Source organism: Arabidopsis thaliana, chromosome 3 (assembly GCF_000001735.4).
Source record: "Arabidopsis thaliana chromosome 3, partial sequence".
In the NCBI taxonomy this organism is placed as follows: Eukaryota; Viridiplantae; Streptophyta; class Magnoliopsida; order Brassicales; family Brassicaceae; genus Arabidopsis; species Arabidopsis thaliana.
This window is the reverse complement of record NC_003074.8, coordinates 5,397,140-5,425,106: the sequence shown is the minus strand read 5'-3', so window position 1 is coordinate 5,425,106 and position 27,967 is coordinate 5,397,140. Positions and strand designations below refer to the sequence as shown.

Here is a 27,967-nt window from a genome sequence, read left to right as displayed (position 1 = left end):
CATTCCCCTTCTCTTCTATTTAGTGAACAAATTTTTGAATATATTTTGATTCAAAACAAGTTCTTACGTACAATTCATATATTTTGTCTATGTTTGGGTTAAATATTGTCGTTTTAGTTTATAAAATTTGTGTAGCATCACGTATATATTGTTTAGTTTAGCCAAAAGTTGTTGCATTAATTCTGAAATTAAAATTTTAATTTCAGCTGACTTATGGATCTTTATATCCGATTTTATAATTCAATGCTACCGATCATCTTTTTTTGTGTGGGTATTTTGTTAAACTAGCTAAAAAAATACATGCACCATCAGTCCATCACCAAAATATTGTCTTCCGTCCATAAGAAAAAATGAATCCTATCGTTACAAGTAAATATTACAAATATACAAATTGCTGGAAAAAAATATTACAAATATCTATGGGATCTTGTTATTGACTAGAATATTAATTGTATTGGTGTTTAGCAATATTTGAATAAGTCACTAAGCTTCTTTTACCCCAATATTAAGCAGCCATTGAACAAAGCCATCTGATTAGTTATCAAGGAAACTCTTGTTTCTAGTCGCCTCCTTTTTATCAGTATTGATTTTTTTACTTAAACATTGATCGCAATTTGTTCGTATTTTAAATACTTGTAAGGATATATTAGGCCTTAAAATTTGTTTGGTACCTTCCCATCATGTTTTATCTTCTTAATATTTGGGGTCATGATTCCAACGGTATGCAACAAAAATCGTAAATTACACTTGACTTTTTCATCACGTTGATTTGAAGATCATAGAATCTATAGACCAGACCATATTAAATTTGAAAATCGATTTGATAAAACGTTATATTTTTAGAAATTTTAGACTAGCTAGAATAATTACAACAATAATTAAATTTCTAATATAAGTCTGCAAAACAAAATTCACGTAAAGGTTTATATATTTTTCGAGATAGGCTGTAGTCAATTTATGTAGTGAGCATTTCAGAAAATGTGGATCTCAAATCTTATATATTGCACTTTGTAGAGTGAAACACTGAAACCCAATTTGTGTGGAAACGTGGTAGGATCAAAGAAGATCAAATCTAACTAGAAGTCTAAAACCGACATTCATATAGAAAACTAATAAAGATATTTGTACTCGAAGAAATTAATAACATATATCTTCTAAAATGAAATTTGACTGGTATGATTTGTTTGTCTCAGTCTATGCATATAACAACATATATAATAGTAAGTGGCATAAGATGAACCACTTGAAGAGCTCCATCTGGATTTCTAAGATTCTTCTTAAAGATCTATTCTATTTTGCTAAAGTACTGTGCACTTTAATTATCATCAATATCCCCCTGCCTATCTTTGTATCTATTACTTCCTTTATGTTAAGATTAATTTATTACTTTAGATTCGATTTAGTTAGTTTTATACTATTGATCATCGTTATCCATCGACGTGAATTTAGACGATTTACGTAAGATCATAAACACCTCTGAGTATTATCTATGTCATGTATGTGCTATATACATTTTGTTGGTTATTTTATCTTTATAGTGGTCATTTGTATTAAAAAACGAATGGCCTAGCGACAATTTGAGGTACCTAAAAGATGACCAAACAAATTTGAAGTATACTACTCAATTCCCACACTTTTAAGATCATGATGATTTTGTTGAATCTAAGCTAAATAAAATTTTGTCCAAAAAAAAAGCTAAATAAAATCAAAAGGGAATCCACTATCAACAAAGACTTGACACGTTTTAAATTTGAAAGCATGTTAACTAAAATAGAAATGAACAAAAATGAGAAATTAAAATAGACAAAAATAATAAATGCATATATTCTTATATCGCAAAATGTTGCTTTAAATCTCCATCCCACAAATAACTAATCCTTCCCCAAATTTCTTAAATATAACAACAAAGAGATTCCAGTAATAAGTATCAATCTTTGATTAAACAAACATTTTTTTTAAGTCCAAAAATAAATAAGTTGTGTGGAATTACAATTTTTATGTCGTCTTAATTTGTGTATTGATAGCCCAGCCTGTTAAATAATATTTAATCAGAGATAAATAATTAAAGATCGTACAGAATAATTATGAAGCCTATTTTTATTGGGCAAAAATAATTATGAAGCCTTTTTTTTCTCAACACAAAGTCTTACAATAAATATAATTAGAAGGGATATTTTTTAGAAATATACAATTACAATGAAATATATATAAATTTATCGAAAAATCTTATATATATACACACACAAATATAGTGAAGTTTAAAGTTTTCTCAAAAATATGTGCAATGGACTAAATTCTTGTTAATTTAACAAGAATATGATCAGTTTTTATATATAATATTAAACAAGCATGATCAACTTAACTTTTTTCTCTATCGGCAGTTCTCTGCCTCTGTTTTTTTTATATTCAATTAAATTTATGTATTACATTTCTATTAGCTTATATATAAAACTCTATGCAAAGCTTCTTATATGGACCCTAAAATTTGGGTTCTAAATTATAAATACTTATCATTTATGAACACTTCATCGATTTCTGTGCATAAACGTAACCATACGATGATGATAATAATTGTTGTGCATGCAATATGCAAATACGCAAAAGGCCAATGTGGCATGTGGGAAAAAGGAGGCCAAGAAGAATTTCAAGGAGAGAGAGAGAGCACGAGGACGCGACCTCTCTTTCGTTACGCGGCGAGAAGTACGTAGAGGCACCAATCACCATTATATTCCTTTTACTTGTTCAGATTTTTTTTTTTTGCAAATTAGATTCTTCTTACTTTTTATTTAGTTTATTTCTTCTCTCGGCAATTCTTGGGGAAAAATGAAGTTACTATTTCTCGCTCTATTTAGTTTATTTTGGTTGTAGGTTGTGTCGTCTCATGATTTTGTGAAAAGGTATAGTTGCGAACAAAAAAATGGTAATAGATAGCCACAAACGATGAACCATATATTTTTGCACAATAATTTTTCTAGGTTTGCAGAAATATATAACCTCTTTATCCACTTGCTCTCCTGTCTCCGATCCCCTAAAACATTAGTTGCAATATTACTTTTAATATGTTTATTCAATATTGGATTCTTACGAATCTTTTTTTTCTTCTTCTTAAGAATCTATATATCGTATGCAAGCATTGTAAACAGATGTATGGTTATGGAGATACGCAAATGTTATAACATATAACATGTTTTAAACAATAGTTCAACACACGACTAACTTGTTTTTCTATTTTTAATGGCTTTAAAATAATTTTCGTCAGGTGGAAACAGGTAGATTCATGCTCCATATCGACATATCGTGGCCGTGCTCATACATTGCCAACTGAATCGAATCATCGATATACATTTTCCCTATATATTAAAATAATAAATATTCGAATATATCAAGTTTGCAACTTTTAAAGAAAAAAATTCACAACCTCTGCATGTATTGGCATTGTATGAACACAGTACATTTTTATGCGATGAGACCAAAATGTTTACGTGTGCTTTCTCTCGAGACCTAAAGCTTAATTAAGTTTATGATGTTCATGAATATATATATATATATATATATGAATTTTTTCATTTCAGAAAGGGTCACCCTTGGCCGATGTTGGCTTTATGACTTATATAATGGTGTCAACGGAAATAAAGGCCCCCATATACGTTTTTGAACATGCATAAGTATGTTTTTATCCAAAAAAAAAAAAAACATGCATAAGTAAAATTGTTTTGCTTCTATAAGCTTACACTGTAACACGATTGTCTTTAATTTGTCTTACATACATTTTTTTTTTGTTATAAGTCTTAAGTAAGATATTAGTTAAAAATATATACATATATACATATATACATACCAAGTTAAATATATCAAAATATCCAAAATGTAAAATTTGACTTATGGTCCGCATGTTAAAGCAAGGATGTTGCAAGATTCGACAAAACATCGTGTAATGAACAGAAGAATTGAAATTAGTTTGAATACTGAATTGATCTCTTTGGATCAAGATGAGTTTTTTTTTCTCACTCCAGTTTCAATCATGACTAATCATACAAAATATTTAGTTATTCGACATACTCTTTTTTGGTAAATTAATGATTATCCTACATACTCTAATGACTAATGGGTTTAACCAAAAATTTGCGCCTTGAAATCTTCAGATTATGATTAAAAAAATTATTTTCCTGAAACAAAATAAAAACCAGATGTTGAGTGACAATTCTGAATAACTGCATACAAGTAAGCCACCAAAAAAAATGAGATAACAACTATGCCACACCCATTTCATATTGCTTATAACCATCTTTTTGAGTAAACCTTTAATTACTAGCACACAATATTGAAAATGGTGATGAACTATACGTTTGTTGTGACTGTACTACTCCAACAAAAACGAACGCATTAGATTCGTGAAATTGTTGGTGTGTCCACCTTCAGGCGCATCCCACTTTTGGTAGCCTTTTAGCCGTGAAAGCAAGATCTTGAACAAATGCGAAGATAACTTGAACATTATTAGTCCATTGATCGATCCAACGGTAGATAGCTCTTCTGTAAAAAATGGGAATGTCCAACTTACTTTTGATTGGTTTATATCTTTCTACTTTCAAAAGATTATAAGTGGACTGGTATATTCTTTGGAATATACCAAGTTCATTCTCTTTCGACCTTTCTTTCCTCTCGTACGTGCTTCAATCATTTCTCTTAATTTTGACTAATTTTATTTGGTCAGTAATTTTGAACTGATTCAATTTCTCTCCTCTGACGGCCAATGCAAGGTCCCACTAAACATACAATTAGAGCGAGGCGTCATAATTGTGTTAACTTAAGTGTTTGATTGGTTTGTTTATAATAAAAATATAATGATCATGTGGGTTTTGTTTTGCAATTTCTCATTAATATGAAGAGCCTGCATGAAAATTCGATAAAATGGGACAAAAGGCATCCAAACAACTAATCCCTTTGGGACTTGATGTGTGATGCCTCGAGTCCATCTATGTTACCAGTAGAAGTGAAATAAACTATGCAACAAGTAATGCAAGTATATATTCATTATGGTCTAATCATGATATATTCTTTTCGACACACGTACATATATTGTTGGTTAAATAAATATGAAGGTTTATCCTTCAACCAAGTGAATATGTTGTCTATAAAACTTGGTAGGAATCATGAAGGTTTATTCTTACATACATCATCCCTTTTCAAAATATGTTTAAAGCTTCTAATGCAATTTTGGCTCACTTTCTATCAATCTATATATGAAAGGTTAATCCTTCAACCAATACGTTGTATACTATTTTTGGTAGGAATCATGAAGGTTTATTCTCACTTACAACATGCCTTTTCATTTTTTTAAGTTTCTAATGACATTCTGTCTCACACTTTCTATCAACTTTCTTTAATTTGGTCTTAAACTCGATTACCTATGTTTATTTTAGGGTAATATGCCAATTAGAATTCTATTTGAATATAAAACCATGATTAAAAAGACATTTAGAAAGGAGTAGAAAAGGGCTAAGGAATGGATAAATTAATGATGGTATAAACACGAAAACGATTCAAGCGGCTGAAATGTCAATTATTTGTTTAACTTGCAATAATGATGCTTTAGTTACGATTTTTCGCAAAGCTAAGCAACCTAGTAAATGATATTTATGTATTTAAAATTTACAACCAAACAGAATTTGGAAAGCTATAAATACATCAAACAATTCCTTTTTTTGGTAAATTATATATATATATATATATATATAAGATGAATATTGCGTGTTATCCATTACCTAAACTTAAGCAACTATAACCAATTTAACAAAAAGGAAAAGAAAAAGCAAACTATATAAAAGATGAATGCTATATAACTATATAAGCTATGTTGGTGTTGTAACTCTGAATCCATTAAAAGATTTTCTCTTAAAATTGATAATGTTAAATTAACCAAGAAAATCAAGTTTTTCATACGTTAGCAATGTCACTGAAAGAAACATGACCCAAAAAAAGGAGTGAAGGTAAGTGTACACAAGTAGCATTTAAAGAGTCGGGCCATAAACTCTCGTTTTTTAGTCTGTGACATGGGCCATTCATTACCTAAGGTTTATGTTTGGGCTACTTCACAGCCTGAACCAAGTATCCTTCCATCACCATAAATCGTTGACATGAAATATAGGAATTCGTATATGAGGCATTTGTGTTTTCTTTCATATTTTAGAGGCAAAATACAAACTAATTTTTTTTTAGAGAAACGTTAAAAAGAAGTCGCCATATATTATTTTTCCTCGTTTAACATTTTTTTTTGAAAAAATTGAATAAATGCCACATGTCATCATTTTATTGCACAAGTGACTTGTGTTTAAAAGTGCAAGGAATTTTCAACATAATATATTTTTAGGTTGAATTGTCAAAAAATGCAACATGTCACGATTTAATTGCATATCTGACTTGTCCTCTACATAGTATAAAATGATATTGTTGATGAAACTTAAATCATAAATACTTCAGGCTAAAAATAATCCTCACACTAATTTCACTTTCATAGCAGAAAAAGAAAAAAGAAAGAATTATTTACTACTTTTTTTTTTTTCATTTTACGACGACGTTCATAAACAGAACCAGTGGCACTCTCGTAAATATCTTCATCAGTTCCTTGAAGCATAATTTGTGAAATTTTCTTTTAATAATTTTCATCTCCGCCGTATTAATACAAGCTCTCTGAACGCACTCTACGACGAGCCTAACGTCTTTCTCCGATCGCCGGTTAGCAGATTCAAGCGAGATACGAGATCCGACGAGCAGATCTTCTGCTTAATCTGTAAACATGGTAAGTAGTCGCATCTCGCATTCTTTATTTTTCTCCAGATCTCAATTGAATTTTGCTTGCGATGCGATCTTGGATATTGCATTTCATCTGTAGTAGTTTTGCGTAATTCAAGTGAGATCGTGGAATCCGAAATCATATGGTTTAACATCGCCGTCTTTGTGTTCGTGCGCCTATAGATTGTAGTTTTCGTGAAATCGAGTATAGTGTCTGGCATTTGGTTTTTGAGGTTGAATTTGGATTTTGATCATCGTGTTTTGAAAAGATCTGGTGTTTTCTGGGGGTTTTAAAGCTCTCTATGAGCAACATTTGTTTGCGTTCTGATATGTTTAAGTCTGGAACTAACTATTGTTCTTCTTCTTTATGTTGCAACAGCCTCTCAGACTAGATATCAAGGTATTGCTTATCTTTCAACTTTCTGCTTCTGTTATTTTATTATTATAGCTGTGGTCATAATTTGCTTTTGTTATGTTTTGATCAGAGAAAGTTTGCTCAACGATCAGAGAGAGTCAAATCTGTTGATCTGCATCCTACTGAACCATGGTAATTTCAAATTTGATTCTGCCATCTTGCAACTTAGTTATATGTTATATTTTGGATGTGTTGATGGAATAACAATTTTCACAGTTGCTGTGGGTAGTACTGTATGTTTGTACTTTTATTGCTGCTACAAATGACTGACTTAATAAACAACACGGTGTTACAGGATTCTAGCAAGTTTGTATTCTGGAACCGTGTGTATTTGGAACTACCAGACACAGGTGGGTGAATATTTGAATTTGTTTCTCTATTTTATTAATATATATTTATGCTTGCCATGACATGGGATAACCAAAACATCACACATTTTATGAGTTCAGAGGGCTGTAATTAGTCTTTTAGATATAGTTTTTATGATTTCATTTCATCTCGTCTAATATCATTTTAATATGACTTATACTCAGACGATTACAAAATCCTTCGAGGTGACGGAATTGCCAGGTATAACAAGTTTATGAGCATCTTCTGATTTCATTGTTATAGATTTTTCACTTGCTGTATATTGCCTTGTATAGTCTGTCGCTGTTACTGAAATTTATATATGACTTTGCAGTTAGGTCGGCCAAGTTTATTCCGCGCAAGCAATGGGTTGTGGCTGGAGCGGATGATATGTACATCCGTGTATACAATTACAATACAATGGACAAGGTCAAAGTATTTGAGGCTCATTCGGATTACATTAGGTGTGTAGCTGTCCATCCGACCCTTCCATATGTGCTGTCATCTTCTGATGATATGCTCATAAAGCTTTGGGACTGGGAAAACGGTTGGGCTTGTACTCAGATATTTGAGGGACATTCGCACTATGTGATGCAAGTGGTATTTAATCCAAAAGATACCAACACTTTTGCCAGTGCTTCGCTTGATCGTACCATAAAGGTGTGTAAGAGGTCCAAGCACTGAGCTTTTATGGCTTAGTTAGCACGAGGTACTTTTAAAAGGGTTTTCTTAGACTAATTTTCATGCTTGTTCATATTCAGATATGGAATCTTGGTTCCCCAGACCCAAATTTTACACTGGATGCTCATCAGAAAGGAGTCAACTGTGTAGATTATTTCACAGGGGGTGATAAACCCTATCTAATTACCGGCTCTGATGATCATACTGCTAAGGTATGCTTCTGGTTAAGCTTCCAATATCTGTGCTTTGATTCCCCTGAGAATTATGTATTTGCAGATCGTTTACTAGTGGTACTTTTTCAGGTATGGGACTATCAAACCAAAAGTTGTGTCCAGACGCTAGATGGGCACACACACAATGTTTCTGCCGTATGTTTCCATCCAGAGCTTCCAATAATAATCACAGGTTCTGAGGATGGCACTGTTCGCATTTGGCACGCCACTACCTACAGGTATTTTTACCTAACGTTTTCCTGTCAAAAGACATAACAATGCTTACATTTTTTGGGGTTTTTTAACACTTGAATACACTTTGTTCACATGCGGTTATTTCTTGTATTCATTTTCACCATAGGTTCGCTTTCTCTATTTTGTCGTTTGATTTGTTATCTTCGATTCTCTTTCTCTTTTCAGGCTAGAAAACACATTAAATTATGGTCTCGAGAGAGTTTGGGCCATTGGTTACATCAAAAGTTCTCGGCGGTGAGTTTTTGTACTTTTAATACTTAATGCTTATTAGAATTTTGATCAAAAAGTAGATGTTCTCTATTGGTAGAATTTTTGTTTCTGTCATTATTGTAGCTAGTTTTCCTCTGAAATTGACGATTTGGAGAGATAAGGGCGTTTAGAGTGGCTAGGAGTTTTTTAGGGATCAGTGTTAGCACCTTATTAAACTGATCATACGGGACCATCAACAACGAATGTGTTTGCTTTACAGGGTTGTGATTGGATATGATGAAGGAACCATCATGGTTAAACTTGGACGAGAAATTCCTGTCGCTAGCATGGACAGTAGCGGAAAAATCATATGGGCTAAGCATAATGAAATTCAAACCGCAAACATCAAAAGTATTGGTGCAGGTTACGAGGTCTAGCTCCTAATTGTAACTCTTGTATTCTGGCATGGGAAAACCTGCGTGACTCAGCTATTTATTTGTACTGCCTGATGATTTTAAGCTTTCATCTCTCTACCTTAGGCTACTGATGGAGAAAGACTTCCCTTGTCTGTTAAAGAGTTGGGGACCTGTGATCTTTATCCACAAGTGAGCGTTACTATCCAGCACCTTTGAAACTTTCCTGTTGTGTTGAATTATCATTGGATCTTTTGGGGTAAACACTTTCGGTGCATGTCCCACTTAAATGAGTGTGATGGACTTGTGCATTGAAGTTGTGGTGGGTATCACTAGAGCATGCTTCAGCTAAATCTGTGGTTTTTATGGTTACTTAAAACAATATTATATTTGAAATGAAGCGTTAATAGATGATAAAAATGAAACTCTGTTTCATATGAAGTCCCAAGAGTGTGGTCCAGAATAATTATGTCTTGCCTCACATATAGCTATTCTAACTCTCAGAGCTTGAAGCACAACCCTAATGGGAGGTTTGTCGTAGTCTGCGGTGATGGAGAGTACATAATCTACACTGCTTTGGCGTGGAGAAATAGATCTTTTGGGTCTGGCCTGGAATTTGTTTGGTCATCTGAGGGGGAATGTGCGGTTAGAGAAAGCTCATCAAAGATAAAGATATTCAGTAAAAATTTCCAGGTTTGCTATTCTCATTATGGCCTTACTCATACTATTTTGTTGGAGTATGATTCTAGGGTTGAAGAAATTGCAGATGCTTGCAATAGAGACAGCTATTACTGGCTTATTATATTAATAAAAGGTGGTGTTTTCAGGAAAGGAAGAGTATCCGGCCTACTTTCTCAGCTGAGAAGATTTTTGGAGGAACCTTGTTAGCAATGTGTTCGAATGATTTCATCTGCTTCTATGATTGGGCCGAATGCAGGCTGATTCAACAAATTGATGTCACCGTAAAGGTATCCAATTACCTTGTCTCTGTTGTGAGAAGTTAGCATTCATCACTTTTTTCCAATTCTGTCGTTACATTTTATTTTCAGTTGAAAGTTGTCCCAATTAGTGTCTTTACTAACTCTTTACTCCCATGAAAAATTTGCAGAATCTTTATTGGGCTGAAAGTGGTGATTTAGTAGCCATTGCTAGTGATACGTCATTCTACATCTTGAAGTACAATGTGAGAATCTGTTCAACCTCAAATGTTCAGCTATTATTTTCATTCCCACTTTCGTGGATTGTTCAAAAGCTTACTCTGGTGTTCCTCGCTATTACAGCGAGAGTTGGTTTCCTCGCATTTTGATAGTGGAAGACCAACTGATGAAGAGGGTGTTGAGGATGCTTTTGAGGTTCTCCACGAGAATGATGAACGTGTTAGGACCGGTATATGGGTTGGGGACTGCTTCATTTACAACAACTCTTCTTGGAAGCTTAACTATTGTGTTGGAGGCGAGGTACTCAAGAGTCTATTTTTATTTCTAATCATCTTTATGAGCTACATTATATAATAGCTGCTAATATACCTGTGGCAGGTAACCACAATGTATCATTTGGACCGCCCAATGTATTTGTTAGGCTATATTGCCAACCAAAGCCGGGTTTACTTGGTAGACAAAGAATTCAAGTACGTTCCTTTATATATGTTTATTTGAGACTGTTTTATCTTGCATACATAATTTGCTAACATATTTCCCTTTTTCTTGGGAATGCAGTGTCATAGGATATACCCTGCTGCTTAGCCTGATTGAATACAAGACTCTTGTGATGCGAGGCGATTTGGATAGAGCCAATCAAATTTTACCTACAATTCCTAAAGAGCAGCATAACAAGTATGTTATAGGTTATTTTGGTCTAAATTTTTTGCATTCACTTATAATTCATTCTTTACTACTGCATTTTATCTCTTGTTGCCTGCTATGTCCTATGAATGTACTTTTGAAGAATATTGTGGATATGTTCTGTTAGAGATATTGCCCCCCTACCAATAGGTTTTTCACTGTTTTGTGTGTATCTCTTTTAGTTTGATCTGAAAATGTTTTTAATATTCAGTGTTGCTCATTTCTTGGAATCTCGGGGAATGATTGAAGATGCTTTAGAAATTGCGACAGATCCAGACTACAAATTTGATCTGGCCATACAACTGGGTAGACTTGAAATTGCAAAGGTAATATCATATGTGATGCTTAATTGCTTAGACATTACTTTACTCTACTCTTTTTGGAAGTAGAATTTTTTTTCTTATCTTTGTTTTCCATGCTTGTAGGAAATTGCTGAAGAAGTACAGAGCGAGTCTAAATGGAAGCAGTTAGGAGAGTTAGCCATGTCCTCGGGGAAGGTACATCTTCTCTATAAAAATGTTGCCCAATGATTTGTAGTGGAAAATAGAAAAATAACTTTCTTTGCAAATGCTATATATCAGTCAGTTTACTACTTTACATTGTATCTATAGGAGCAAATTGGTATATTTAGATCTTACAATGCCAATGAGCTTTCTTCTAGCTTTTGCGGATTCATTGCTGATATCTACTACTTACTAAGTGATTCTCTTGCATTTGTGTGTGTTCTATCATGATAGCTGCAATTGGCCGAGGATTGCATGAAGTACGCTATGGATTTGAGTGGTTTGTTACTACTATATTCTTCTTTGGGAGATGCTGAAGGGGTGTCAAAACTTGCATGCCTTGCTAAGGAACAGGGGAAGAACAATGTTGCCTTTCTTTGCTTATTTACGCTGGGTAGATTGGAAGATTGTCTGCAGTTATTGGTGGAGAGGTATTTCATTACTGTTCACTTGGCCGTTTGGAAAAATCAAATATGTGTCTTTTGTTATCTTTATGACAAGAAATTATCTTGACAGTAACCGGATACCAGAAGCTGCTCTGATGGCACGTTCTTATCTTCCAAGCAAAGTTTCGGAGATAGTAGCTCTATGGAGGGAAGATCTCAGCAAGGTTATTTTCGCATCTTTTTTTTGTTTACTGTGTCAATGAGAAAATTCATCATGTGGCTTTAAATTGCCTTTGACTTGTCATCAGGTTAATCCAAAAGCAGCTGAATCTTTAGCTGATCCTGAAGAGTACTCAAATCTTTTTGAGGATTGGCAAGTTGCTCTTTCTGTTGAAGCGAACACTGCAGAGACAAGGTATCCGAGCACTTATTTTCTGCTATTCGCATTTTTCTTCCATGGTCGTTATGGCTTTCGAACTGTAGTTCAATAATTATATATGTACCTAGATATGATTGTACGGATGTGATGGATGCCTTAGGAAAAGAACTTCATACTTGAGCCACTCATTTTTCCCATGATTATGCATTGAGATGTTCATACTCAAGCGTGTTATTATTTAGGCCAACCCAAAAAATTGACTCTTATTTATCTACAGGGGAGTTTATACCGCTGCAGAAAATTATCCATCCCATGCCGATAAACCTTCCATTACCCTTGTGGAAGCCTTTAGAAACCTGCAAGTTGAAGCAGAGGAATCACTTGAAAATGGAAACATCGATCACGAGGTAACTTCTTTTGGAAGTGATTCGTTTGCTAAGAAGCAAAGAGCTTTATTTTCCACAGGAGTAGTTACTGAATTGTTTTTTGAACTTTGTGCAGGTAGCAGAAGAAAACGGTCATGTAGAGAATGAAGGAGATGAAGAGGAACAACAGGAAGAAGAAGTGAATGAAGAAGAGGGAGTTGTGGATGCAGACTCTACGGACGGTGCTGTACTTGTTAATGGAAGTGAGGGTGAGGAAGAGTGGGGTACGAATAACAAAGGAAACCCATCAGCCTAATAAGCAAGTCAGTCCAGGATCAATGTTGAATAGTCGAAATTTTGTCTCTGGTGATTAAATTGAAACCTCTCCCCCAAAAAAGAAAAACATTTTGCCGCTTCTAACATTTCTATATGATTATATGTCTCATTACCCTTAGTAACACAATCTTTGAGTTGGCATAAATATGGGTTTAGTTATACGAGTTAACTTTATTATAATCTCTGCATCAATGTGGCTAATACTTGGAGACTTGTCTCTCAAAACCCCTCCATCTTTGCCAAAAGTGAACTTATCGTTTTTGTTTTGTTTTGCAGTGCTTACGCCACATCCCTAGCTAGATCCAGTAGCCGGCACCGATACTCCAAGGTAAAGATCTATCATCCTTATTCATGAGTTCAAACCTCTATGAAACTGGACCATGAATTAACTTCAATCATATATTTTTGGATCCATTTTGTAGCAGGAATCGATTCTTGGTGGATGGAGAGTATAAAGACGAAGATGGGATTGGTGGATTAAGGAATTTGGTGTTGTGGTTTTTTCAACTAATGATTGTGGTTTTCATCTGAAAGAGTATATTATAACACAGTAGAGAGTTATACAAATTTTCTGCTTTAGATTTCAGCTCAAAATTACAAATTTCTGGTGCATATATAATTCTTTGGAAGCCTTTATCACTTTAATTTCCACTCTTTTTGAATAACTTAGTTAAGGATTGTCCTATAAAGTTATAACATTAGCTATACAAATCTGCAAGAAGTATTTTACAACAAATGAGCTACGACAATACAACATGTTATATACAAAACGTAAACATCTTATTACATGCGATGACTATCAGCAACAATATCGATTTGGATATAAATATAACAAATAATACAAAAATATAAACTCGATTTATTACCATTTTTCCAATGTGCTGACAAGATTCGTTTTCTCTTTTATCACTCCCCTCGGCGATCTCTCTTCTTGCTCCGGCAGGGTTTTTCTGCTGCTCCTTGCTTGTCCGTAAGTTCTCCGAATCTTCATTTTCTCGCTGGTCTCGTTGGCCGAATCTGGATTTTTCTAATTCCCTTTTCTTCTATATACTCATCTCACTGCTCGCTGCTCTGGTTCTTAGGGTTTTGTCATAGTTCTGTTGTTGGATTTTTTTTCTACGGCTCCTTTTGAACCTCCTTGCTAGATTATCCTTGTGTGCGTTTCTGGAATTAGCTGTTTCTTCAGATTCCTGTTTTGTGTTTGCTGAATTAGTTTGGGGTTTTTGATTTCAAATTTCTTCTGTACTATCATATGATTTGCGATCGCGTGGTGAATTGTTAACATGTGCTCATATATACGCTCTTGTTGCCTCTAGATTTTTGTCTCGTGTTCATTATCAATTTCAATTGCAGTAGCATGTTAACTTAGGTTTCCTTGATTTAAAGAATCACACATTGTCTATGGTTGGTAACTTATGTGCGTACAAATTGGGCGTCCTATTCCTGTTTGGATGGTTACAGGTTAGAACTATGCTTTCAACATATAAGCTCGGGACTTCCTTATCCGCGAGATTGATTCTGGTTATTTGGTTGTTAACACAATCTTGATGTATCTTTTTTTTGTTGCATGGTGTTGTAGGGACTCTAGCTTGCCTGTAACTGTTAAGAGATTACAATGGGGGACTCCGATAATGCTATACCATTTTCCAGAAAGAGAACTGCTCTGAAAGAGCTGTCTCGTGACAATCCTGGTCTTGATGATGATGATGAAGACACTTCTGCACTCGAGAGTGGTACCTTCAACACTGCTAGTAAGGAGGTGTTGGCAAGCAGAAGAATTATCAGAGTTAGGCGCACAGATCGATCTGCTACTGCACCACCAGCTTCTAATCCATTTACTGGAATTCGTTTGGTTCCTTTTACTGCTCCTGCTCCTTCTACTGCTGCTGCAGAAACGACTAAACCTCTGTCTGCGGGAAAACAAGAGACACTGGCTGATGGAAGGTCTGATGCTACCAAGGAAACTGATGGTGACAGTAAAGAAAAGAGTGACGCAATTGATGCTGTAGGAAAACAAGAGACACAGGGTGATGAAATATCTGCTAAGACCAAGGATATTATTGATGGTGGAGAGAAAGAGATGAGTGAGGCAGTTAATTCCGTAGAGGGTGGTGGAGCTGTAAACAAGAATGAAGACGAGATTAAGACAACGATGGTTACTGAAGTTGCTGCTGGGGAAGAGACTGTAAAAGATGACAACAACAATAGCAACACTGTTGAGGGAAGTGACTGTGTTGTCAAGGATACAGGTGGTAATCAGACTGAGAAAGAAGGAAAAGAGGGCGATGGAAATGAAGACACAGAGAAAAATGGAGATAGTGGAGCCTTGAGCTCCTTCCACCAGCACTCAAGTAGCAAAAACGCATTCACAGGACTTGCTAGCACAGGGTTCTCTGCTTCTTCGTTCTCGTTCGGTTTGGTTCCACAAGAAGGTTCGACTGGGTCTGGTTCTGAACAGTCATCCTTCAGTTTTGGCCAAGCAAACAATGGAAACTCTTCCCTGTTTGGTGCATCCGTTGCTACTTCCATTACCACGAAGAGCACGGAAACTACTACTGCCTTCCCATCAAAGCAAGATGTTTCAGTGGAAACAGGAGAAGAGAACGAAAAAGCAGCCTTCACAGCTGACTCAGTAATGTTCGAATATCTTGAGGGAGGATGGAAAGAGCGTGGGAAAGGAGAACTCAAGGTGAATATATCAACGACTGAAAACAGAAAAGCCAGGTTAGTAATGAGATCAAAAGGAAACTACAGGTTGACCTTAAACGCAAGTCTTTACCCGGAAATGAAACTGGCTAAAATGGACAAGAAAGGAATCACATTTGCTTGTGTGAATAGTGTAAGTGACGCCAAGGATGGTCTCTCTACATTGGCACTGAAGTTCAAGGACCCAACAGTGGTGGAAGAGTTCCGAGCAGTTATCGAAGAACATAAAGACAGTAAACCTTCCGTTGCAGAAGCAGCAGCTCCTTTGAAGACACCTGAGAACTCACCGAGTGCTGAAGATGCTTGAAGGTTAAAAACTTTGAAACAACTCGTCGTCTAGTATCCTTGTGTTCTATTTGTCTATGTTGTTTGAAGTTCAAATTTGGCAGAGAGAATAGAGAGACTATATAGATCACTTGAACTCCTTATGGGTCTCTTATGAATGAATATTCGAAGTTACTGTTTTTAACATAATCTATCATATAACTCAGCATCAATTACATTCATAGTCATACATATCCGGCATAATCAGTAGCCAATCCAGTATAAAAAAAAAAACTCATTCAAGGCCAGACAATCTTGTCGCAAACGGAACATATGTTAGAATCCGGTTTCCATATAAACAATTGACAAGTATTTTGAGTGAAAACCATTTCTCTTAAGGTTGGTTTGGGGTGGGTTCTTGAATAATGGCTACATTACCTCTTTCCCACTATTGATCAGGATTTTGTACAGTAGTGGTTCGTATTAGTGTTTGCCGCCATGTTATGAACAATGTTCATGAAGTTCACCACAAGTGATGTGCTTCATCGTACAGTTGATTTGCAATGTTGCAAATAATATTTAAGATGGAATGGTGATCACAAATTGTCCTACGATTTTGAGATAGTTGTCGTTACAATATTGTTGGAACTGCAACTTGGCTCATGAGGCTTGATATGAATTTGCTAACGAAGATAAAGTTTCATGGGAATTTTGATCTCTTTGCTGTGAAATTACATGAGAATTGAAATTTTGATCATTGCATTTGCTTCCATGAAGAAAACCGGTACAACGGAATGTTCTTAGTCTAAAAATCAGAAATTGTGGTGGAGCCATACATTAGGATTCGACAAACACTGATAGTTTCAGGTCCTATTTAAGTTTTTTTAGTTCCTTTTTGTTTTGTTGATGGTTAATTTAAGTTCTGAAAATGATAACACTACATAGGAATATCAAGACACAAGGGATTAAAATTAGATTACAGGAATAAACATATGGAAGAGTATACAATTAGATTTGGAAGACTTGGCCCATGAGACTTTATATGTTTCTTGCCACGACTCACGAGATATAGCTTCGTGAGAAGATTGATCTCCTTATGGTGAAATGAAATTACATGTGAACTGAGACATTATGTTTCTATCATTGCTTCCATGAAATTGCGTTTCTTCTTCCTTGTTGTTTTTTTTTGTGAAGAAGAAACGCAATTTCTTCTTCCTTGAAATTACATGTCAATATATAGATCCAACAAGTTGTATACTCTATTTAATTATATAAAAAAGTTCTTAGTTTCAATATTTCATTATTTCTCCACATATATTTCTCTCATGTTTGTTGTTTTGTTTGTTTATTCATTGTATAATGATTTATTTACACTAATATGTCTTCGTCACAAAAAATTCAGAGATTTTGTTAGACATATATTATAGACTATCATTTTTTTCTTATGCTTGTTACCTTAAAATTCAAAGCAGACTATGTACGTACACCATATGTATTAGGGTTTCAATTTTCAGAGTGATGTTTATATGATGTACATCTAAATAATATATCTCTAGACAAAATTATTTTAGGTGTCAACATAAATTAAAGAGTGATTCAAGGGAGGCCCAAAAACTAATAATAACCTAACATTAAAATCAAACCATTACATAAAACTTTCCATAATCACCTAAATATTTATCAAACATAGTGGATAATACTAAATTATACTATATAATTGCATGCGGATCAACAATACAATAGAACAAATTAAATAGATAGTTGATTTTATATATATTTATCACTATTTTTTATATTGACTATAGATTGACCAGCGGTATAATGTAGGTTGATATTTTTCGTTTATAAATTAATTTTTTTTATTTTAATTAATATTCTTTATATGAATAACATATTTAAAAAGTACACTACGGGCCTATGTTATTATAATCATATTAGTCCTTTTTATTGTTTGACTCTAAACTATTATTCAATTTTTTTAAGCAATATTGGATCTTGTACATTTAATTATTTTCTTCATTGATTGATATATGTCTATTTTTAAAATTTTTGAATTATATATACATGAAAAAAATCTAATCCTTTATTAACTATATGTATTTTATATATGATAAAAATAAATTAGATATAAGAAAAATAAGTGAAAAAAGAATCATATATATATATATATATAGTTATATATATTTAATGTATATAGATAGATTTTAAAAAAATAGCAATTAATTGCATGTAGTTAAATAGTATAATATTTAATTAAGGATATAAATCTAGCATAATATTTTTTGAGATAGATTTTATAGAGAGTAAAAACTAAATACTATTTATTTTAGAGATTTTTGGACCAAAATCTTTACCATAAAAGTATATGTAGATATATTAATATTTATATATTTATGTTTCTTGATGTAATTATGTATTATTTCTTTTTTAGTTTTCTTATTTTAAAACAGACATTCGGTCTATTTAAAGACATCATGTTCTGCTTCAAACATCAAACAAACTCAATTTTAAAGATTAAGGAAGCAGTGTGTATAATTTTTTCTTTGTAATGACAAACTCTGCTATGGGAAGGAAATATGTGGTTTTGGGTTTAGCAGTGTGTCTCTTTCTCTCAAGCTTCAATGAGGTTTCTTGTCAGGTACGTAAAACCATAATTAAACAAACTGTTCTTTATACGTACCGTACGTAACACAGTCAAAGAGGGATAACAAGAAAGGAGAGATCAAATTGACTTGCATGCATTTTATATCCATTTTCAGGCCGAGGGAGGCATAGAGTCGAGTAATAGTGAATTTCAAGGTAAGACGAGATTTGTCAATATACATGTGTTCATAATATCTAGATAGTTAGCCGGAATTGAACTGAATTTGGGTTTGTTTTGTTTGCAGGTAGCTTCCTAGAAGAAGGAGAAGTAGAAGGTAAATGTATTTAAGAGCTTTTCCCTTCTTCTTTTTATTGGTGTTGGATTCTATTTCTCTCTAACAAAACTAATCTATTTTCAGTTACAAAGATTGAGAGTGAAAGCCAGAGCAGCAGCTCGGAGCAGAACACTAAATTGTCTATGTCGGAGGAAAACCAAGAAGATTCTTTTGATGTTGATAAGTTTATCGAGGTATGTCTTTAAAGACAAATTTAAAGCGTAACATTTTTTTTTATGCATCTAATTAATATTGTGTTTTGTACTTTGGATCTGTAGTCTGAAGCTGTTAGTAGTCGTGAAGAATTAGGTCAAAGTTCGAGTATGGACGAAGTAAACCGTGACCTTGAAGGTATAGTACTGTCAAAGCTGTTTATTAATAGGGTTAAAGCTATCTACTTATTGAAGATGGCCCGATGTTCGTTTGTATTTTGTAGCCATTCTCGATAGTCTAAATAAACGAGATGGATCTGATGATATCAGTAAAGTTGGTGAATCTATGGATGCTGCTGGAATTGGTATAAGATTTTGTTTCAAAATATTTTTTTCTACTCTAATTCTCGTACACATGCATATATATATAAATATATTGTTTTTGGTAATTATTTTGACGTGTTTTTGAGTCAGCTGATGAAAGAAGGCAACGGCTGGAAGATATTGAACGAAAACTGAAAGGTAACTTTGCCTATATATCATATATGCATAAATTGATTGTTCGATGAAATGTTTTTTGTTTTGATCGTATTTTTATTCTAAATTATTTTTATGTTTTGCTTAAAATTTTCTTAATTATTATTAAATTTTTCTTAATTTATTATTAAATTTTAAACCATATTTTTGCTCTGAATTGATTGTTCGATATATGAACGTCACTTTAAATCTAAAGAGTTTTTCTTTTTATATCTTTACCGTTGGATTCTAGCCGCGGCTGCTACAAATATTGTTGTAGAAGATGGAACCTCAAAGAGAAAGAGTAAGGTGGAGGAAACACAAGAGGTCGTCAAATTTGAAAGTGAATCAAGTAGTGCATCATCGGAAAGTCGTCGTCAGTCGTCTAGCTCTTATAACAGTTTTAATAAAGGCACTGGTGGCTCGGAAATGTTGGGATCTCTAGGAATTTCACAGTCAGGTTTATCTCTCAATTCTAAGCTTTAATGTGGACACCATGTCATGTAAAATTCAATATTAAATTTTGAAGTACCTTTTCTATCTGGCAGGTTCGTGGCGTTGTTATAACCAGGACAAAAATGGTGTTAGTGAAGAGGAGGATACTTCCATAGTTATACCAAAGTATGACATAGATTCGATCATCAAGGAAGAATCCACTTCCCAGGTTTCTTCTTAAACTTGGACATAATTTTTATGAAATATAGACAATGAAACTTGTTTAACACGTCTTTGACTTTGGTACGTAGGGCTCCTCGTCAAAGACCTCTAGTCTTATAGCATCTCTGACTAAAATTGTTGAGAAGCATAGGAAAGAAAAGTGGTCTTCTGGTGTAAGTGTAAGTGTAACCAAAGGAGCTTCTTCCACACAAACATCAGAGACCGTAGAGAAGCTAAAAGTGACATTGAAAAAGTATCGTGGTTTAAGTGCGCGTGAGCTCGTGGCTCGTTCAGATTTCGAAGAGATACTGGCGACTGCTGCACGTTATGAGGAGCTGAGCTCGGCCTCAGTAAGCCACATTTCGAGGCTGTCCATGTACAGAAGTGTGATCAAAGAAGGAATCAAGGCCTCTCAGCGAGTTCAGCTTGCGTATGCTCGTACTAGATTGCTCAAAGAAATGGCCGTGGAGAAGCAGAAAAATGTAGACGCTGAGTTAGCATTAGTCAAGGCTTTGGCTGAGAGAGGAGACATGTTGTACGTGAAAATATTTGCGATCAAGAAACTGATTTCGAAACTTGAGGCCGAGAAGTATGAGGTTGATATGACTTTCGAAAAGACAGTTGCGAATCTATCACGCGTTATAGAGGAGGCTTCTCAAGCTTACGAGGAGTATCATGTGGTCGTGCGTAAGTGGAAAGAGGAACAAGCATCTGAGGAATTCTCGCGTGAGGCCATTGAGAGGGTAGAGATGGTTTGGGTTGAGTTTCTCAGCACTCTCTAGAGACAAGTCTTTTGTTTTCTTCTCTTTTAATTACATGCTTTCTCTCTTGTTTATGTCTTATTCCTTGTCATTTCCCTTTCTAATATAAAGCTTTTATGTGAGCGCCTTGTCAAATTGCTCTTTACTTTAATGATATCAGCAGATTATATAAATACTTCGTAAAGAATAATAATTAATTTACCAATTACCATTAAAAAAAAATTATTTGGGGTCGAAAGACATGACTCAGCTTTCATTATGTGGCCCAAAGCAGTAATGAAATATGACACTAGACATTATTTCTATTTATAACAGAACTATAAGTTTTTTTGTGTAGTTATTTTTCTTACTTCAAATCAGTTTTGTTTTATTAATAGTATCCCTCTATGTAGCACGTTTTAGGAATAGATCGAAGAGCAACGAAATGGATGATACATGGGCAGCTAGGTCGCGTTACTTCCGGATAAACAATGTCAATGTGTCCCCTCTCAATATTATATTCTCTAATCGGATCGGATCGAATCGAATCGAATCTGACTCGTCTATCGTCAAGCTGTCGTCTACTAATTATCTATAGAGACGTTAAAATATCAATATTTAGAGAGAGACTTCAGGTTTATTATTTTACAAGATTTTTTCATATTTTTAGTATTAGGAAAAAGTGGATTGGTTAAAAAGTAAACTAGAAAATTAAGTCAAGCTAAAAGGTTTGATATTGAATTTACTGCCGAACGAAAATTTAATTATAGCCGATCATTGAGTTTTAGGGTCGTGACACATGTGGTTGTCAGTTCTGTACAAGTACAATCATATATATGTATTTAATTTTCTCATGTAGCACGCTAATATTATCTTATAGTATAAATAAATACCAAGTCTAACAGATACGATTTGGTAGTAGTGTAGTGAACATCGCATTATTTATTTATATCAGCAAAGTAGTTCACAATACGTGGACTATGGCCTATGAGGATAATTAATTATACTCTAATGATTATACTTCTATTTCATAATATTGTAGTAAGTTAAACTGATTAATAGTTGGATTTACCAGCATTAGTGGATTCCATTATAGATATATTTCAATAATAAACTTTTCGTTTTTTCACTTTTTTAAAAATATCATTTTTCTTAGTCTTTCTTTTGGCAAGATTAAGAGTGGGATAATCATAATTTATAGGCGTTTCACATACACAGAAACTAATGAAGACAAGAATAAAATTAAAAATAGCGTTGAATTCTTTGTAATTAGGAACGTGGAATATATATAAAAATAAAAGCCACGTGAATTCTATTATTAAATTAAAAAGCCACGTTGAGTTATTTTACTTTGGTTTTATTTAAAGTCTTGTTTTTCCTCAAGCTTCACAACACAGTGTATTTTGATCTTTGTGATAACAATCTTCCACCATGGGAACAAAGTTTTTAGCTCTGGGTTTGTCTCTGTGTCTTGTTCTCTCAAGCTTCTATCAAGTTTCTTGCCAGGTAGTACACAAAAATACAATTGCTTTACCAATATATATTTTACGATAAAGAAATGATCAACTGATATTCAAACGCATTTGACTTTTGGTTTTAGGATGAAGGAACTGGAAGTTTGAGTACTTTAGATCTAATTGAGCATGAATATCAAAGTAAGGCTTACGATATATTTGTCTGAATAATCTTTTAGATGAAACACAATTCTCTTAAAATTATCATTTGGTTGCAGCTAGTGTCAATTCTCTCCAAGGCAATGAAGCAGTAGATCAAAGTAAGACCTTTCTCTCTGTCTCTCTTTCTTGTTTCTTTTCTTCTTCTGCAATTTGTTATTTGATATAGTCACTGTGTTGTGTGTGTGGAATCAGCTGAGACCAGTGGTCAGAAAAACAGTACAGTGTCTGATAACAACACTATTTCTTTGTCTCTATCTGAAGAACCTGCATTGGAAACTCTTAAAGAATCTGTTGATACATCAGCTGAGGTTAATTCCTGTCTATGAATTAACTTTTGGGATTGGATTTTGGTTTAGGATGACTATGTTTTAAAGACTCCTGAAATTTAATATCTGGTTTCTTCTACTTTGGATCTATATAGTTAGGAGCTGTTACTGATGAAGTCGATAAACCTTCAAGTATGTTGGACCATATTGAACTTGAGTTCGAAGGTAAGTCGAGACCTTTACTCTGTATTTGCACTGTTTTCTTAAAAGTCTCATAATTATGTCTATGGAAGAGGCTTGGATCAAAATATTGACATGAAGAGTTTGTTTGTGTGTTCTTGATTATAGCACATATCAATGAACTTAAAGAAGCTGGATCTGATGGTATCAACAAAGTTGAGGAATCTAAAGATGATGAAGAAGGTTAAAAAGAAAAGAAAAGAACACGTCTCTTTGATCAGATACCTTTGTGCTAAGAGATTTCTCTTATACTTTCTTTGTTGTTTTAGCTGCAAGGAGACATAAAATGTTGGAAGCCATTGAACGTGAATTTGAAGGTACCTATCAATGTTTCTGTCTAGCTTGAAGTTTATATTTTTGAAACCATTGTTTTGGTAGAGTCTTACTTACAGAGATTTACTTGCAGCTGCTCATGCTGGATTTGAACAACTAAAGACTGATGATTCCGCCCAAGGATTAGATGATGAACAATGTAACTAAACACTCTTTGTCTAGTACTAGTTACGATCACATTTTGGTTCTTCTTCAACATTCTAAGTCCAATTTCTCTGTTCTTTTTGTTACAGCTGCAAAGAGACAAAGCATGTTGGACGAGATTGAACGTGATTTTGAAGGTCTCTCTACAAAATCTTTATTCTTGTTTACTTAAGTTCTTGAACCTGAAAAGTTGAAGTAACAATTGGGTTGTGTCTTCTGTTCCATTTCCACTTGCAGCTGCTACAAAAGGTCTTGAGCAACTAAAGGCTGATGATTTAACTGGAATCAACGATGAAGAACACGGTAAAGAAACCTCTATGTTTCACGTTGTTTGATGCCTTTGTCTGTATTACAGTATTCTTGAGTCGGATTTTGTTATCTTGTTGTAGCTGCAAAGAGACAAAAGATGCTTGAAGAGATCGAAAGAGAGTTTGAAGGTATCTTGAAACGTATAAGTATAACCAATAAGTCTTTAATGAAATATCTTCTTGAGAACCATCTTAGACTCTGTAATTCCTCTGTTTGCAGAAGCTACAAAAGGTCTTGAAGAACTAAGGCATTCTACCTCAAGCACAGATGATGAAGCACAATGTAATCTTTTGTTTCCCTCTATTTAAATGATCTTTTAGTCTCAGATACACTACTCAGAACACAAATCTAATGTCTTGTTATTGTTATAGCTGCAAAGAGACAGAATATGCTAGATGAGATCGAACGGGAGTTTGAAGGTATTTTGACACACTCAATATCTGTCTTAATTGATTCACAATATTTGTGTTGAGACTTATTGGATTTATGATTATGTTTCATCTTTGTACTTGCAGCTGCTACAAGTGGTCTTAAAGAGCTAAAGATTAATGCTCACACTGTCAAAGATGATGTTGATGATAAAGAACAAGGTAAGAAACTGTTATCTCTACTTTGATAACTTATGTCCCTCATTTAGTTTTCTGAGATAGCTAGATGTTATGCTTTATTTACAGATGCCAAAAGACAAAGTATGCTAGATGCAATTGAACGTGAGTTTGAAGGTAAATCGACATACCAATCATCATATGCAGAGAGAATCTTTAACTCTTTATTGTTCAAAGAAGTTCTAAGAGTTTTTTTTTTCTCTCTTGCAGCCGTTACCGAGAGTTTTAAACAACTTGAAGATATCGCCGATAACAAAGCTGAAGGAGACGACGAATGTAAGAAAAATCTTTCCACTCAACATTTTTTGGTTCATTTACCTTTATTGTAGTGTTATTCTGAGAGAGGTTTTTATGTCTTTTTAATCAGCTGCAAAGAGGCAAAGTATGTTGGATGAGATTGAACGTGAATTTGAAGGTACTTATTATTGATGTTAATTAGTTCTTATGGTTCCCATATAAAATCTTGAATTATTTCCTCTGTTTATCAAACTACTTTGCAGCTGCTACAAATAGTCTTAAGCAACTAAACCTTGACGATTTCAGTGAAGGAGATGACAGTGCAGAATGTAATAACTTGTCCTCTCTACTTTCTCTGATCATATTTGCATCTTCTATAGTATTTTGAAGATTTTTTTGTATGTTTTGATACAGCTGCAAGGAGAAATAGTATGCTTGAAGCTATCGAACGCGAGTTTGAAGGTCATTTTCACATAACATTGAACTTCCTAGCTGAAATGTAAATCCATTCTAAAAGGTCAAGTACTTAAGTTTCTTCTCTTTTATTTTCTTACTCGCAGCTGCTACAAAAGGTCTTGAAGAGCTAAAGGCTAATGATTCAACCGGCGACAAGGATGATGATGAACACGGTAACTATTCTTCCCCATATTCCTCTATTTTGTATATATTGTTCTGTTGTATCCTGAGCCAGCTCTGTTTCCATGTTTTGTTACAGTTGCAAGGAGAAAAATTATGCTTGAAGCTATTGAACGCGAGTTTGAAGGTACTTTAACATATATTCTTGAGCCATTGTTGGTGACCAAGCCTTGATAACTAGATGAATCGGAATCATATAAAAGTGATCAAAGTAATCTGAGTTTCTTATTTCTTGTTTCAGCCGCGACAAAAGGCCTTGAAGAGTTAAAGAATGAATCAGAACAAGGTAAATAATCTGATCCTTTTGCTCCTCTCAAATCCATCTGAGACAAGTTTTTAAGACGATGTTTATTTTTTGTTAACAGCTGAAAACAAGAGAAACAGTATGTTGGAAGCATTCGAACGCGAATTTGAAGGTAACCTTAAGAACCAAACGCATGAATTCATATAGAAACAAGGATAGTATATAATATGACAGTTTGGTTTCATCTTCTTGTTCATTTTTCTAATTTGCAGCTGCTACAAATGCAAAGGCTAATGGAGAAAACTGTAAGAAAGCTTGTTGATATTTTTCCTTATGTCATTTTCTATCTTTTAAGTTTTTGTCTGAGATGTTTTGTCACAACAGCTGCAAAGAATCCATCAACCATAAGTACTACAGTGCAGAAATCTTCTGGCGGATACAATGGTAATATAATCTTCAGATTCTCACAAACAAATATTTTCCCAAAAAGAAACAAGATCTCAATGTTTATATGTTCTTTATTTTTCAGCTGGTTTAGAAGGTCTTCTAAAGCCTGCAGGTTAGCTTTAAAGCTTATTCATTCTTGTGAATGTTTTTAACCGAAGAAAGTCACAAGAGTGCTAATCTTAATTGTCTTCTCTCTGTTATTGTTTCTTGCAGATGGTGTATGTGGTTGTTTCAACAAGGATAAAGATGGTCTTCAGGCAGACACTGATTCTTCGATTAACATAGCGGAGATACTCGCAGAAGAATCCAAATTACAGGTTTGTTTTATAGATCTTTCTTGAATAGACAATGGAAGGCTCTCACATCTAAACCAATCTCATTTTTGTTTATATCTTTTGCTTTTGACTTTGGTAGGGCTCAGGGACCTCTCGGCTCACCACATCATTGAACAATCTTGTTGATACTCATAGAAAAGAAACGTCCTCAAAGGTAGGCTCAGTCCTTGGCTCATCTTCATCAGTTACTTCTACCACAAGCGAATCAGCGGCTACATCAGAGAGCATAGAGAGCTTAAAGCAAACACTAAGGAAGCTACGCGGTCTAAGCGCACGTGATCTCGTAAACCACCCGAATTTCGATGCGATTATAGCAGCCGGTACACGTTACGAGGTACTCAGCTCAGCTTCTATTGGTTACATCTCTTTGCTAGCCAAATACAAAACCGTCATTAAAGAAGGACTCGAGGCTTCTCAGAGAGTCCAGATTGCTCAAACCCGAGCCAAACTGCTAAAAGAAACCGCAATGGAGAAGCAGAGAACCGTAGACTCGGTTTTCGCAGCAGCAAAGACCACTGCTCAAAGAGGAGACGCGTTGCACATCAGAATCGTAGCGATCAAGAAACTGTTGGCAAAGCTAGAAGCAGAGAAAGTGGACGTTGATTCAAAGTTCACCTCTTTAACGACGAGTCTGTCAGAGCTTCTCAAGGAGGCGTCACAGGCTTACGAAGAGTATCACGAGGCGGTGCATAAGGCAAAGGACGAGCAAGCGGCTGAGGAATTTGCGGTGGAGACGACAAAGAGAGCAGAACATATTTGGGTTGAGTTTCTTAGTTCACTTAATTGAACTAATGAGATTCTTGATTGTGGTTAAAGCACATGTTCAATTAGTTGTGGTTCTTGTGTTTTATTTTCTTGTGTTGTTTTGTTTGAGACTTTGTTTGTTGCTTATATCAGGGGAGAGAGGTTGAAAAACCTTTGAGAGAGATAGATAAATGAGAGATTTGTGAAACACAAATAATGTTTTAGTCGTCTTATAATAAAACCTTTTTTTTTCTTATATATGCTCATTGATAATACTGCAAAAAGGTAAAATCATGTTTTTTTTTTTTTAATATGAATCATGATATTCAGGCATGTTTTTTCCAAGATTGACAATTATATAGGCCAGAACTAGCAAGAAATAAGAGTTAAAGTGCTAAAATCAGAAATCGAGTGTCTTTATTTCTTGCAATTGCAGTTTATTAGTAAATAAATCACATAAAACAGAGATTAGTTCATCTAACATTTTCCTGATAAATTGACAAAAAAAGGACGTTGTAACTACTTCAATATTTATTTTTTGTCGGCTACTAATTTTATTTTTAAAATTCAACAAATTTAAGTAATATTACATTTGACTTGAGTGAGGAAAATGTTCTATAATGTTGTCATTTTTTTATAAATCAAATTTAAATTATATCATGAGTTAATATTTTAAAGATGTCCTA

At 34.2% G+C, this 27,967-nt stretch overlaps 4 protein-coding genes and 1 long non-coding RNA gene across 16 annotated transcripts; all 5 read left to right on the top strand.

The window, feature by feature from the left end:
• The first annotated feature begins 2,642 nt into the window (after positions 1 to 2,642).
• AT3G03205 lies at positions 2,643 to 2,878 on the top strand. The gene has a single exon (NR_140980.1). It is a non-coding gene; the product is annotated as an other RNA (long non-coding RNA).
• Positions 2,879 to 6,474: 3,596 nt separating this feature from the next.
• AT3G15980 (Coatomer, beta' subunit) lies at positions 6,475 to 13,829 on the top strand. 7 transcript variants are annotated; one of them, NM_001338196.1, is made up of 26 exons: positions 6,475 to 6,796; positions 7,169 to 7,189; positions 7,275 to 7,336; positions 7,500 to 7,554; positions 7,738 to 7,774; positions 7,887 to 8,212; positions 8,314 to 8,445; positions 8,536 to 8,684; positions 8,866 to 8,934; positions 9,170 to 9,320; positions 9,429 to 9,494; positions 9,807 to 9,995; positions 10,130 to 10,270; positions 10,411 to 10,485; positions 10,583 to 10,759; positions 10,838 to 10,929; positions 11,018 to 11,134; positions 11,355 to 11,469; positions 11,569 to 11,640; positions 11,881 to 12,077; positions 12,163 to 12,256; positions 12,341 to 12,447; positions 12,689 to 12,818; positions 12,913 to 13,099; positions 13,389 to 13,440; positions 13,538 to 13,829. In NM_001338196.1, exons 1-24 carry the CDS (start codon positions 6,794 to 6,796, stop codon positions 13,090 to 13,092), a joined length of 2,757 nt encoding a protein of 918 aa, NP_001327848.1. In that variant the 5' UTR covers positions 6,475 to 6,793; the 3' UTR covers positions 13,093 to 13,099; positions 13,389 to 13,440; positions 13,538 to 13,829. The 7 variants fall into 7 exon arrangements, with proteins under 7 accessions (NP_001327848.1, NP_001319563.1, NP_188219.2 ...); NM_001338195.1 differs by having other exon boundaries at positions 12,913 to 13,142; NM_180261.2 differs by having other exon boundaries at positions 6,566 to 6,796; positions 12,913 to 13,045; positions 13,535 to 13,744.
• Positions 13,830 to 13,953: 124 nt separating this feature from the next.
• AT3G15970 (NUP50 (Nucleoporin 50 kDa) protein) lies at positions 13,954 to 16,315 on the top strand. 2 transcript variants are annotated; one of them, NM_112467.3, is made up of 2 exons: positions 13,954 to 14,082; positions 14,692 to 16,315. In NM_112467.3, the coding sequence occupies exon 2, from the start codon at positions 14,728 to 14,730 to the stop codon at positions 16,123 to 16,125; it is 1,398 nt and encodes a 465-aa protein (NP_566532.1). In that variant the 5' UTR covers positions 13,954 to 14,082; positions 14,692 to 14,727; the 3' UTR covers positions 16,126 to 16,315. The 2 variants fall into 2 exon arrangements, with proteins under 2 accessions (NP_566532.1, NP_001326913.1); NM_001338194.1 differs by having other exon boundaries at positions 13,954 to 14,573.
• Positions 16,316 to 18,645: 2,330 nt separating this feature from the next.
• On the top strand, positions 18,646 to 21,137 carry AT3G15960 (mismatched DNA binding / ATP binding protein; the record flags this gene model as incomplete). The annotated part of the gene is made up of 10 exons (NM_112466.5): positions 18,646 to 18,720; positions 18,842 to 18,881; positions 18,971 to 19,000; positions 19,085 to 19,194; positions 19,279 to 19,351; positions 19,437 to 19,517; positions 19,627 to 19,674; positions 19,922 to 20,128; positions 20,217 to 20,332; positions 20,415 to 21,137. The coding sequence occupies 10 exons, from the start codon at positions 18,646 to 18,648 to the stop codon at positions 21,105 to 21,107; spliced, it is 1,473 nt and encodes a 490-aa protein (NP_188217.4). The 3' UTR covers positions 21,108 to 21,137.
• Positions 21,138 to 22,453: 1,316 nt separating this feature from the next.
• On the top strand, positions 22,454 to 27,566 carry NAI2 (DNA topoisomerase-like protein). 5 transcript variants are annotated; one of them, NM_112465.4, is made up of 28 exons: positions 22,455 to 22,571; positions 22,666 to 22,720; positions 22,798 to 22,839; positions 22,934 to 23,049; positions 23,163 to 23,232; positions 23,356 to 23,430; positions 23,517 to 23,564; positions 23,654 to 23,719; positions 23,814 to 23,861; positions 23,962 to 24,027; positions 24,114 to 24,161; positions 24,253 to 24,315; positions 24,405 to 24,452; positions 24,549 to 24,623; positions 24,708 to 24,755; positions 24,849 to 24,914; positions 25,006 to 25,053; positions 25,139 to 25,204; positions 25,290 to 25,337; positions 25,436 to 25,504; positions 25,591 to 25,638; positions 25,753 to 25,797; positions 25,877 to 25,927; positions 26,028 to 26,060; positions 26,140 to 26,199; positions 26,285 to 26,314; positions 26,416 to 26,519; positions 26,617 to 27,562. In NM_112465.4, the coding sequence occupies exons 1-28, from the start codon at positions 22,497 to 22,499 to the stop codon at positions 27,322 to 27,324; spliced, it is 2,319 nt and encodes a 772-aa protein (NP_188216.2). In that variant the 5' UTR covers positions 22,455 to 22,496; the 3' UTR covers positions 27,325 to 27,562. The 5 variants fall into 5 exon arrangements, with proteins under 5 accessions (NP_001326808.1, NP_188216.2, NP_001030708.1 ...); NM_001035631.2 differs by lacking the exons at positions 23,814 to 23,861; positions 23,962 to 24,027 and having other exon boundaries at positions 26,617 to 27,566; NM_001338192.1 differs by lacking the exons at positions 23,814 to 23,861; positions 23,962 to 24,027; positions 24,114 to 24,161; ... (3 more) ...; positions 24,708 to 24,755; positions 24,849 to 24,914 and having other exon boundaries at positions 26,617 to 27,538.
• Positions 27,567 to 27,967: the final 401 nt, after the last annotated feature.